At 36.9% G+C, this 13,684-nt stretch overlaps 1 protein-coding gene across 12 annotated transcripts in view; it reads right to left on the bottom strand.

The window, feature by feature from the left end:
* The window catches only part of LRRC7 (leucine rich repeat containing 7), a 171,653-nt gene that overhangs the window by 57,604 nt on the left and 100,365 nt on the right, over positions 1-13,684 (bottom strand). For 10 of the 12 annotated variants that reach the window (XR_004752715.1, XM_035332661.1, XM_035332657.1 and 7 more), the window contains exon 8: positions 1,384-1,447. Coding sequence is in view for 11 of the 12 variants with exons in the window: in XM_035332661.1 (XP_035188552.1) it covers positions 1,384-1,447 (64 nt within the window). In the remaining variant the exon portion in view is untranslated. Of the gene's footprint in view, positions 1-1,383; positions 1,448-8,670; positions 9,712-13,196; positions 13,683-13,684 lie in introns of those variants that run through there. The other 2 variants (XM_035332660.1, XM_035332658.1) reach the window with 2 other exon arrangements.

Genomic DNA, 13,684 nt, shown 5'->3' with positions numbered 1-13,684 from the left:
CCCCCCCTTTTTTTTTAAAAAACACATCACACTCTCAGATAGCTAATGAAATAAGCAGTATATTAAATGAACTGACTTGTTATTGCTCTTTTTAAAAACCTGTAAGAAACCTTTGGAAATGAAATGAATGCAAAGAAGAACTCCTTAGAAGCTCTTGTTCTAAGCAGTTTATTGGCAGTATGCAATTTATGAACAAGGCAAATAAGTGAAGTGAGAAATGTGGAGTTTTAGAAACAAACTGCTGAAAAGAAAGACCAAATCTCATCTTGCAGCACATGTTAAACTCTGCCTTTTATATAATTTATGGTCTCAAAAATAGCTTAACAAAGGCTGATTTCTGAACGCTTTCCTGAATATACCACATTTATGAACTATTTCATGTCTGTAATTGTCATATTCAGTAGTTAAAACAGCAGCATGCAATGATCAAACCTTAAAATTACAGTAGTATTAAGCTTTAATTGGATGTTCTATTATTTTCAACATTATAGATGTCAGTGAGAAAAACAGAAAAGGGCAATTCCCCCCCAAATCATTTCTCATTCATTACAGCTGTGAAAATCAAGAATTATCAGGTCACTAAGCAGTATTTTTCTTTTTGATGAAGCACAACTTTTACAGGTAAAACAAGACTTTCAGTTTGCCTTAACTCTGTAAAGTTATAGAGATTTTTTCAAAGTCTGCCAGAAACTGATAAAATACTTCATTTGCTTCAGAATGAACCAGATTCTAGCATGTGAAAAGCCTGTAGTACTATTTCACCAGAATTATTTAAACACAGCTAGAAAAAACGTATGTCTATCATCTTAGGACCTCATACTGACCTCATACTCAACAACCTCATACTGTTTCTGAGACGTGTCAATTCCTATAGACATTGTAAAAACTTCCCTGAAGGGAACAGCAACTTGATCATTTTCTGTACTAAGACTGGGGAAAATTCCTGAAAGCCATTCCATCCCAGGCAACCTGAGTTACCTCTTAGAGTTTAGTTAGGGACAGAAACTGCTTTTGGTGTAAAAAAAAAATTTACTTCTGCTAATAATAATTTCTAATATATTTGGTATTTAATGCTAGATTTTAAGAATACATCATTAGCAGAGGTATTTACAGTAAGATCTCCGACTGATCTCACACTGAAGTAGTCCAACAGCAGCAACCAGCTGAGAATGAGAATCACTTTGATCTGAGCTGCAGAAGCTTGACGCAGATGAAGTGTACTGCATTATCAATGCTGACCTCGTGGAAGACAACAGATCTATTTTACAGGTAAATGTGACCATAACATGCGGCCACGATATTGTAATGCCTTTCAAGTTTAATCTCCCAAGCACAGAACATCCAAAACACACCGGCATTCTATTAAGAAAAGGCATTTCTTACCAGCTCAGAGAATTCATTATTGCCCAGATCAAGTCTCTCCAGTTGAGTCAGTTTATGCATTGACCTGAAACAGATTAGGAAATTTCTAAGATGAAATTTTTCCTTGGGAGCAGTCAGTCAATTTTTGCTTAGAGAAGAATAAAACTCAGATGATATTTTTGTTGTAAAAAGAGTCACATCAGATGGACATTGTTGCAGATGAGAACAATACACTTCAGCTTCCTGACTTTAGCTAAAGTTCTAGATCTGCCAAGATAGCAACAATTATCTTAATATAAAAATGAACACAAAATCTTGGTACAATTTTGCACAGTTGCTCAAGGAAAATGACTCATTTATAAGCAATTGAAAATAATATAAATCATGACATCTCTATCTGTAAATTTGCGATCAACTTCTTTATAAACTACTAAAAAGTGTTTAGTCTCTTCACAGCGAAAGTACAAAGGATGCCTGTTATGTCCCGGAAACTGCATCTAATTTCAGCCATGATACAAGAGCATTTCTGTGACAAGGACAAGCACAAAGCCTGCACGCTGCACAGCTGGAGCTGGGCTGAGGCTGCCTGGGGTCCTTGTGTTGGCTTAACAGACTGCACTGAGCCCATGTGGCTCTCCTCTTGGGGCTGCTGTATGGGTGACCTGAAACAGGGCTTCTGTTTCGGTGGTAGGGAAACTAACTCACACCAACAAGCAATGGCATTCAGTGGTTTTTAGTGCCACTCACTGTCTTCCAGTAGCTTAGGAAAAGTCTAGCGTCGTAAATGGATGAAAAACAGAAAACAGCTTTCTAATTAAACGAACAATTTGAGATTCAGGCCCTTAACATGCTGCAAGGCACACCTAGGCAAGTGTTCCTCTATGTGCCGTCTGTGGCCGTGCAGCTCCCACCCTGGGACCCTGCTGGGGCGAGAAAGGCTCCACGCAGCCACAGCTGCAAAAGCCAGGGTGCGAATGACAGCACCATCAACCAAAGCAGCTTATCCTCTTCACAGCGTTATGAAGGAGAGGCGCGTAAGAACGTATCATGTGAAACTGAACCAAAAGTAAGTATCAAATATGCATGATGTAGTAAAGGGCTTCAAATGTCGAATAATCGGGATTTATGTCTGCAACCCGTCACCACGTAACGGCCACAAAGGCACTTTCATTGCCTGGGCTCAGGTGACTCAAACAGTGAAATAAGAGTAAAAACGAAAAATGACTAAAAATGACTTGATGAAATTCCTGATTTATTGAAGTGAATGGAATAAATCTCCCAAGTTTATCTCTGGATTTTTGCTGTGAGGAAAAAAAGGTTATTTCTAGTATAGCTTAGACCTATAAAGGTACATGTCACACCGTATGTGGACTGACTCTGGAAAGTATTTAATGTATCAGTTTTGAATACAGGTAAGCTTTTAAAAATAAACAGAAATTTTAAAAACTATACTGAGAATGCACTGACTCAAAGATGTAATCCTAAAGCAGCAAAGATATTTTCAAAATGGAAGGAAAATTGCTGAGCAACTTTTTAACACGAGCTGAAGGACTGAACATGCCAGAAGGATGGCAGTACAGTGACTTCTTCCGTGGGAACAGATGTTCTGCTCTAGTGCAACGTACAGCTTTGCTCACACTGGCCAAAAAAAAAAAAAAAAAAAAAAAAAAAAAAAGTATTTTTCTAAGGCTGATTTACACCCTGGTAGATGGGAACTATTGCTACTTCACACCTTCCCAAACTGTTAGAATCTCATAGTTGTATGAACCTGAGATTAGGAAGCTGCATTCAAAATTACTATGACATTGGAGAGTAAGAGCAGTGTCCTCATTTGAATATATTGATCTTCATGGTTTATGATGGTTGACTTTTAAAGTAAGTAAGTGATTTCAAATACTGCACTCAATGCTTTATATTTAAAGAGGTTATTAAATTTAAACCAAATAGCTTTATAAATATTACACACAGATTTTATTCGTTTTGAAAATAAAATGGAATAATGAGACTATATTCCTCCAGGCCTGATAATGAAAGTTCTGCACTAAACAAGGCATTTCAGGCATTAAGTCTGCCAGGGCCATGGGAGCTACTGCTGTGCAGGAGGTGCAACATGCAAGGGAGCGCCCTCGGCTGCTGGCTCGCAGCTTCCCTTCTGCTGCCTCAGCACAAGTGCTTCCTCACCCAGCTTTGGCTCCTACTGGAGCCCAAGCAATTCCTGGACAATCAATTCCTGAGCCCAATCTGCCCAAGCAACTCCTTGACATATCTGGGAGACAGCCTGGCCAGGACCCCTTCCAAAAGGCAGGCAATGTGGCTGCCCTGTTCTGGATAAAGTTCAAATTTAATAACTTAATTACTGCCTTTATTTCCATGAACAAAACAGGAACAGGATAATATTGCTGCTTGGACTTCTCTTTAAGCGCTGGGAGTCCAATGTGCACACAGTACTACATTTTGGTGGTGTTAAAAAATAAAAAAGAAAAAGAAAAAAAAAAAAGGAAAAAGGATAAAGTAATTACTTAATATTAACCAAGAACATCTGTTTAAAGGCCTTCTGAGATACTCAGTTCATCCTAATCCAAAAAATAGCACACTCTTCCTCGATGGGATCTACAATATCAACAATTTTTCTCTGCAATTTCTATCAAAAGTAAAACTGATTATTAAAGACGCTACAGCTAAAAAACGGAGACCTGTTTTGACATTTGCGTTATGGAAAATGAGGTTGTGATGAGGTTACATAGAGAACATTGATGCATAGTTATTATGAGAAAACTTTACCTCATGTTTAGTTTTCTAAATAGGAAAAAATAATTATTTCACAGAATTATAAATGCCATTTTTCAGTAGTAGAGTGGAGTATTTTCTACTTAGACATATATTATTAAAATGAAAAAGCAGGAAGATAAACAAATATTTAGCCCTCAAGTTTAAGAAGTTATGTATTTTTATTAAATTTCTTTAATTCAACAGACTCTTTGACCTATGGCTTTTCCCCACCTTTCATCTTAACTTCAAGGAATGAATGTTAGGGTCATAACTTAAGATCAAGTGCCACCTGTGCTTCTGTACTTTGTAGAAATTAATGATCTGCAAAGAAAAGTTGTTAGAAGTCATCTAGGACTCTTAGGCAAGTCGTTCACGGCTGCACCGATCAAGTAATTCCTTTGGATAGGACACCCTGTATCTAGCTCGTTATTGTTCAGGTAACATAATTTCCAGTATTTTACATACACCATGTATTTTGGTGTATAATTTCAAGTATTATTCTTATATGGTATTTCAAGTACCATTCTGCATTAAAGTTAATAAAAGCTTCTACTCTTCTAGTGATTATGTTTCCCCATGTATAATTTCAAGTATATAATTTCAAGTATAATTTCAAGTATTTTACATACACCAAGTATTTCCAGTATTTTACATACACCAGTATTTTACATACACCATTTTGGTGTTTATAAACACCAAAAACTTAAGCAAGGTAATGTATAAAAGCCAGGGCATTTACACACCGGTTTTGGGAAATGCAATGCCAAGTCCCTTGCAGCTGATGCCCCAGTACCGTGAAATTCCTGGTAGTATCACAGCAGGTCGTACTCCTACATTATTGATTTCTTCAGTGCCTTCTTTGTTCCTGTATCTCTGTTTTGACCTTTGTGGCTTTCTAAAATCTTCTTATACGTTTTTATTGCTGGCCTCTTTTTTTTTGTCTGGTTCTGCACAATATCTGATATCTGTCTCCTGCCAAGTCTTTGAGACTCAGCAACAAGCTTATTTCTGTTGATCACACAGTGTTGGAAATACCTGGAAACAGTCACAGATTACTTTCAAAATCTTTTCATCTTTCCATGCTGAAGTCACTGTAGTGCAGCTTAATTCATTATAACATCGTTTTAATGCCTTCTGATAGTTCATCTGCTTAGTACTCACTCGAGCTCCCTGTTCTACGTAGTTTCTTTTTGTTTTTCTTTTTCCTGTCCCACATCTTCCATCTATCTGATCAATAATCACAGATATCTTTGAGACAGAAAAGCAAAAGAGACCTTTTGTTTGTTTGCCAAAATGAGTGGTGGTTGCCTGCACAGCTCTGAGGGGGTTAGCACCTAATATGAATGGAAAAGTCCCAGCCATTTTTTGACTACAAGGTGCAAACAAAGATGTTGTAGTTTAAGCCAAAGCATGGAGTGGTTAAATCCGACACTGTTCCAAAACAATACTTGTCAGTAGAACTATGATTAATCAAGACTGAGCACACAGGTTATTAAACAGAAACGACTTTTTATATACTCTACGCTGACTGCCCTTTTAAGTTAGTAATATAACTCTCGATTCATGCTCCCCAGTTCCCAGTCTGCTTCTTACTGCCATTTTGCACTTAAAGTATTTATTACTTTGAATTATTATTGTTATAAAGCCAGAAGGAATAATGAAAATATTTTATCTTTCAACAGTAACTCTTCAACATGTAAAAGTATCTGGAAGGCAAGAAGCTGTTCACGAAACAATAAGCACTGCACTGGCACAACAGATGAGGACACTAAAGGAAGATAATGATGTCACCTGGACAATGTGAATATTTTCCACTCCTTTCTGCAGAGGATTCTGTTTTACATTAAAATTCTAGCAAAAATATGTTTTTAACTCCTCTGGTCCTCCAACTGCACTGTAGATCTCTTTGGAAATATCTTGCAAGACTGAGAGAAATTTTACAAAGCCAGAAAAAAGCTGATTTTTTAAAACAAAGCTGCAACATACTCATTTACAAGTCAGCTCACTTCCACTCCCTTTCTCTTTAAATAACACATAAATCCCTGAAAATGTTTACATTTGGTCTAACTTGCTCCTTCTAAAACTTTCACCATTGTGTCATAATTGATTTAATATTAGCCTACTTTAGACTTCTGGCACTTAGATACAAGTTGTAAATTTCCATACAAATTTTTAGATTAAGTCAAGTTAATGGAGAAAGTAATTAAACTGGTAATTGCAAACACTTGATGACTAAGGACAGTCTTATTACCATAAAGAATCTCATTAACTTTATGAGGATTCTTTACACTAATGTGTGCAACCCCTGGCAGTATGTGCTTACAAGACTGGACTCCGCTTATGAAAAATGATTACAATTACTCAACTACAATTTACCAGTTGCTGTTTTGGAAATCAAAGTATTTCTGTTTAAAACTGATCAATCTGACCCTTCTGAAGACCAGCCACTTGTTCAGCAGTCAGGCAGTACCCACACTTTCAGCCTGAATGATCAGGTTGTGAAAAGCAATTAAATATTACTAATCTTCACTACATGTTTCTCTCCTAAGTACAATACAAAGGTTTTATGCCCTAGGAAACATCTCGGCATGTTAAGTGAGCATTGCGAGTTTATCTTAATTTACACTTGCAGACGTTAAAAGTTTTCCAGTTCCAGCATTGGCTGCATGCACATTCACAAGCATCACTCAGGACATGGGCTTTACAACTAAAATGAGGAACCGTGACATATGTTTACAACAGACAGTTGTAGTGAAAACTTTTCTCTCAAAGGCAGTATTACTTGTGGCCTTACCATTCTGCATTAAAGTTAATAAAAGCTTCTACTCTTCTAGTGATTATGTTTCCCCATGCCCATGTTAACAATATGCTCCAAGAATAATCAGCCACAAGGCTGCAATTACCTGCTAACTGGAACTGGAAGCTGAACAGCGGCTTTTCTCTGGTATTTACATATATAATTACTGTTTATACACACATGGAATTACATGTCTTGAAATGTAAAACTCTGAAAATCGTCAACGATGAAATGAAGGGTAATTTTAAATTACAAACAAGTTTGGGAAAACTTGGTGCATTTCATACCGTCTTCTACCTTTGAACAAAACTTCTTCTTTAAAGGGTTTGTTTGCAGTACTATAAATTCATTATAAAAAAACAACTTCTAAATACAGCTTTTAATCATGATTGTGTAATTTCTCAAGACAGGCAAATAAATAGTTTCAGAAACTGCAGCATTTGTATGGAGGCAGATTAATTTGATTTAGCTGATGCTGTATTAAAAGATAAAGCACACTGCCAAATGTACCCAAGGGAACATCATATGAGATTTTCCATTATCTTGTGATATTTTTGTCTCTTTCATGTAACTCCTTATATTTTTCTTCTGCAAGATCCATTTTATATTTTTTTATGTGGGGTCATTTTATAAAGGTGAAAAAGGAAAGGTGCAATTATGAGTAATGCTCAGTTAAATATTCATTGCTTAAATGATGTAATGTAATTTAATTAATGTGATAATAAAACTTGCAGCCAAAATTTTCACATAAATCTTCATGCATATCACATTTGGATCCATTCTTCCACTCGTAACCAACTGCAGGAGTTATATGCAGAAGATCTAATTCTCAGCTGTTGAAGCGGACCTCACAGTAGGTTCAGAATCGGGTGCATTTTTTACTTCTACACACAGTAATGGACTGTAGTTCTCAAAAAACAACAGGTGTGTGAAAACCAGTGCAAAGAGTAGCTCAGACAGATTACTGAATACTTGGGGACAAATCAACATTGCTTATAATAGCTTCAATAGCATTCACAACCCATAAACCGTAACTCACATTACAAAATTCAGTGGTATCAATTATAACTCATGGTAAATACACACACTACCTAACATACCTTTCTTATGTTCTTGCATGTTTGCTTTAGTTGCCGTATTCAGAAGTTACATTTCTACACATTGTTAACACTTCAAATAACCAGGAAAATACCTTGCATTAAGTTTCATAATAAATAAAGAAAGACTCAGCTGCCACAACTTACTTGAAAGAAACCATGGAGTTACCACCAAAATTCTGGTTGGTTTTCTGACAGATGTGAAATGGTGATTAAGTGAAGGTTTATTCAAACCTTTAGTCACAAACTTCTGCACATTTCTGATTTTTTCTACATACAAAGAATTGTACTCATTAATGAAAATATCTCAAATAGGTAAAAATTCATGAGTGGAAAGTGACTGTGTCAGAGACGTGGTTAGATTCACATAATGATAAATACAATCAAAGATGCAGTACAATACTGCTACACAATGAATGAATGCATAGGTTTTTTTGTGTTGTAATTCTACGAAGACAGGACTGATAAAGTTATAACAGTTACGTGATCTATTTCCTTCTGGAGCAACATAAAGGATTATGTTTATACAACTTTATGATAAATGGATACCCTTATTTTCTGAAGAAATAAAAAGCACCTAAAAGGAAATATGTTGTCATTACTGGAATAACTGCTGTATTAATCTCAAATAATATTTTCTCACACTTTTGTTGTACACAGTAACCTTTATTTCAAAGTTGTTAAAAATGTCACATTCAGGATTCTCTTCCATTTCTGCTATTTTAAAATTTACAATATAACTTTAAATTCATTAATTATTCAATTTAGAAGTTGCATTGTAAAATTAGGACCTAATGTTAATAGTCTACCTGTTGCAGAACAGTTAAATTTTAACCAGAACTACAACATTACATGATACAACCACAGAGAACTATTTACTTCAGCACTTAATGCATGACAAAGAAATCTCACTATTAGTTTTCAATGAATCTTAAGACAATGCATATCATTTCTAGAATATAACACATGGAAAGCAAAGAACTACAAGTATAAATCAGTGCGTCATAAACAATTTAATCAACATTTTATCCAGACTTTATAATAACATGATATGTTTAATTAAAAACTTATTTGGAGGTACCAAATATGGTTATACATAGACTGAAATATTATGAAGTAGCTATCAAAAATAGCCTTTATTTCAACTAAAGTTGTAAATCATATATAAGAACTTACATTTTTGCAATCTTTAATATCAATCCACAAATCAGAGAACGTAGCAGAGACCATGAAGAACAAATAACTCCAGAAACCCCTGATCACAAGTGGCACTGTGTTGCTTTGTTGCTTTCATATGGTCTCATCGTTAACACAAACGGTTAGGAGCAGCTAGTCCACAAAGCATGCTGTCACTTTGGCTGCATGGCTCCCAGAAACACTACTGCAAAATGCAGCAATGTGCTCAAAATTAACACATGAGGTAAATATACGGGAAAAGCAGACAGCATATTAATCTGCATTAAACATTGTGGACTAAGAGGCAGCCTTCATCAGCCTTTATATACCAGAACTATTTGGTTGCATAGTACAGTTTGGGAGAACTACCTCAACACAGTCTACTCGTGCTGATGCTCCTGATGCTGCCATTTCTGGTGCCCGAAAATCTGCTGACTCCACATCCTCTGCTGTTCGTGCCACTGTACACACTCAGGCGATGGGCAAGGGCACGCTCTCCATCTTCAGATGCTAAGATGAGAAAAATCAATTTCAATGCCCAAAAGATGGAACTGCTGGTGCAGAAGGTGTCTAAATACAACCCAATCATCTATGGCACGGGAGACTTGTGCGACTTTATCTAATTCTCTCAAGGGATTAAAATGAAAAGCACCACAAAAACAAAAGTCCTACATACAGAAACTGGAAATCAAGCTCTTTCATGATTCAGTCAGAATAAAAACACACAGCAAAACATTTCATTGTGTACAATATGGAAGGATTTTAGAAGGACCCTTCTGACCTAAAATAATGTATAGGAAAGAAATTTCCAAACAATTTTGTTTATGGTATAAATGGATCAGAGCTGTAAAATCAATCACTCAGCTCAGGACCACGTTTTGAATTGTGCTGTAACTGGAAAGATTTGCTTGATTAATTGCAGAGAAAGGTGAACTCTTCATAATGTTGACCCTTGTTCACACACAAAATTCTTTCCCAATACAGCTTATAAAACTATTGGGAAAGAGTATTCTAAATTTCAATTCAAATCTGCTTCTGCTTACCTGATTACATAAATAAACAGAACACCTTATTACCCATTAACCTTATTACCCATTGCAAAGCTCCTAGCAATATCAAGGCTTTGCGAATAAATTTTTATACTTTTTATACTTTTTTTTTTATTCCTTTACCATCCTTTTTTTCTCTTTTCAGTTTGCATCTGCTTCCTGGATTCTTCTACTTTCTTCCTAAAACAGGCTTCGCGTGATTAAAACCAGGGTTAATGAATGTGTCCACTTCCTGGACTGAATGAGTCGAGTCAGCCTCTTCTGGTGCACAAGGTGTTCCTGCGTGTCTGCAGGTGCCAGGGGAGCCCTTGCGTGCAGCAAAGCCCCTCTGCAGCCTGAGCAGACTTTTAGTAATGCCAGAGTTGTCTGGTGAAGCCAATGTCTCTTGCATCACCATTAAAAATTAATTTTATCCCATGACCAGCAGTCATCCAAATTCATTATGCAGCTGCATTAATGGGAACTTTAACAAACCAACCATGTTACACAGTTATTAACAGAGTTTACATTGTCCTTATCATATTTTTGAGGTATCTGAACAGTATCTTACAGGCCTATTTTCCTCCATGTTGGAGTCAAATAATCCCTGATAGATCAATTCACAGCGTGTCCCTGAAATACCCTATTTTGCTTATGAATCACTGCTTGAATCACTACTTTCCTTTGGTATAGAAAAATGAAAAATTTTCCTTCACATTTGATATTTTCTATGCCGTGCTTTTTATCTCAGAGAAATCTGGAAGAACACTTCAGAAAATAAAAGAAAATATATCCCCACTTGTGGGATTAAATGGTCTCAACTAAACTATTGCTCCTCTTCCTGAAAGTAATCCATGCTTCTTAACCTTAAAATGCTGATTGCAATGAAAAACTTGTGATGAAATACATATTTGCAAAACTTCTATCTATATCTAGTTAAAAACATCCAAAATACAAGTAATGAGAAACATACAGTTACTCTGTCTGTGAATTTTAGAATTAATATTCCTGGAGATGAGGTTTGAGTTACAGGGTAAATACAACACTAAACCTCGGTGCCAAATTTACATCCACTAAACTCTGTGGTGCTGATGACACCAATGATTTAATTCGTCTCTCTGTGATGTCTGCATGTAGACAAAGAAGCAATCGTAATTTTCATGTAATATATACATAACATAGGTGACATAATGACGATAAAAAACGCTCAATGACAAATACACCTGTCTTTAACAGTTATGAACTCAGGATCCATTGTGGACATCTAAATTCAAAACCATTGAAACAGACCAAGACTGACTGCATCAGTCACTGCCAGAAAGGTCATCTCCCCTCTTCTGCTTAAAAGGTTGGATATTTGGTAAATGATATACTTGGCAACTTATATTTTGTTGACAGCATAATAATACATTGGAAAGTAACCAGCAGATTTGTCAGCACTCCAGTATGATCAACTTGAACATTTTAATAATGTTAGTCAAGTTTTTATATATAAAATCACAGTGGTATTTGGGATCCGCGTCTCCAACATCTTGCAGACAGACGAGAAGCAGGCTCTAGGTTTCCTATTACTAAATGCTGAATAAAAATTTCCTATATTTCATCAGGACATACAACATATTATTCCAATCTCTAAAGCATTCAGCACGTGATTTATACCCTTATGTGCTAGTTTTGCATGGGATGAATGAATCTAAGTTACAGCGAGACCTACTTCTGACATGCAAGACTGAAGGTGCAGTTTTGGCCCTGCTTTCCCATTTACTTTGCCAGGGAGCAGGAAGAAGGCCTCACTTTAGGTGCTGAATAATCAACCAGGAGGAACCAAGTTCAAAGGGCATTAATGAATACCTGAGGAGTAAAAATTAACTGAGTCAGCTAACCCAAAAAAACAAGAGCCAAAGAATTTTATCCTCAACACATTTCGTATTTAGTAGTCCTTTTGATTCCTATTTCTACTTAAATATAGCCTGAAGACAGCACCAACACATATAAAAAACACGAATATTTCTACAGCTAAAGCCAGAGAAATGAAAGGGGAATGTGCTAGAAAAAGACAAGGATGAACTGGAGATGAAAACTGATGGGACGCAATAACCATCTACATGTTAATCAAGGAAGAAGGATGAAGGAGTCAGAGATGGCAAGGAGCACATGAGAAAATGTGAAAGCAGAAGGACAACCCCTGCTGTAGCACATGAAATATCTGTATATCACATATGTGCATTATAGTTAAGCATCCTCTGTGAAATGGCTGATGTCTTCTGTAATCCCCGGTAGAGTTTTAACTGGGTGTATCATTTTTATGATCTGGAAGATCTTTACTGACGAGCTCTCCACATTAGTTACGTTGCCACTCACTAAGCAATGCTTTTGGCTGCAGTGGCTGATTGCCAGCAGGGCTACGGCAAACATCACGAGAAAATTAATGCTGTCTGATATGCACAGCCCTTGGGAGTGGGTGCCAGAGACTCGGCCACGACTTCTATCCAAGAGACATGCTCAGAAAGAAAAAAACAAGCAAGTGCAGGGCCATGATGCGATCTTCCTATTTGGTTATTAGAGGTAGACAAAAAGATAATATTCCATTTGGAAGTATGGCAAACGTGCAAGACTTGTTTCATAGTCCAATGACAGGAAGCGAGCTGCAATGCAGAGCTTGTACCGAACCGGTCCATTGGAGACACCAAAATGGGAGAGGCGCGGAGCAGCCACATGTGCTAAAAAGTCAGCTACAAGGCATAAATGCTGGGCTTAACTGGTATCTTTTGTACATTTGTACAAATATATTTTAGTAGGAAATACAAATATAAATAGTTAATAACTCACCGACCAGTTACGGAAAATAATTGTGAGATAACAACCACTGCAATCTATTCAAACACACGTACTCTACAGTTTTTCAAAAGGAAGTCAACCACTTTCATACATTTAGAAATACAAGCAGCTGAGAGCCATCATGCTTTCCATGATTATTTTTTATTTTTCTGATTACATAAATAGAATGCCTCATGGTACAGTGAATTTTTCAGGGCTTGAGGGAAATGATCACACCAGGTAATGTGTCGCATACCCCCGAGTTGATCACAGGGTAAGTGCTGCCGGCTTGATGGCCTTGGTGCTGCCCGAGTGCCCTTCCAAGGCTGTCCCACCCCTCTCATGGGACATGGGACAAATGGATGATGCTGAAGTTCACTGCCCACAGCGTCCACAGGTGCAGTTTCTACAATTTGATAAAGCAACAGATGGCAACAACTGACGATGTCTTTTTACATGAGTTTATCTCAGAACCACCAATCCTTAATCTGACAATGTGTTGAATGGCAGACACGCTGTCCCAGGGCATCAGGCCGAGCTGTTTCTCAAAGCTGACACCGGAGAGCTAACATGTACAGTGCAGGGCATGTGGACGCTCCAAGGTGGTAACATGTGCCTAGTGGTCTCCTGTTCCAGCT

This window comes from Oxyura jamaicensis, chromosome 8 (genome assembly GCF_011077185.1).
Source record: "Oxyura jamaicensis isolate SHBP4307 breed ruddy duck chromosome 8, BPBGC_Ojam_1.0, whole genome shotgun sequence".
Classification (NCBI taxonomy): domain Eukaryota; kingdom Metazoa; phylum Chordata; class Aves; order Anseriformes; family Anatidae; genus Oxyura; species Oxyura jamaicensis.
Note: the sequence above shows the minus strand (reverse complement) of the source record. Positions and strands in the feature narration are given on the sequence as shown.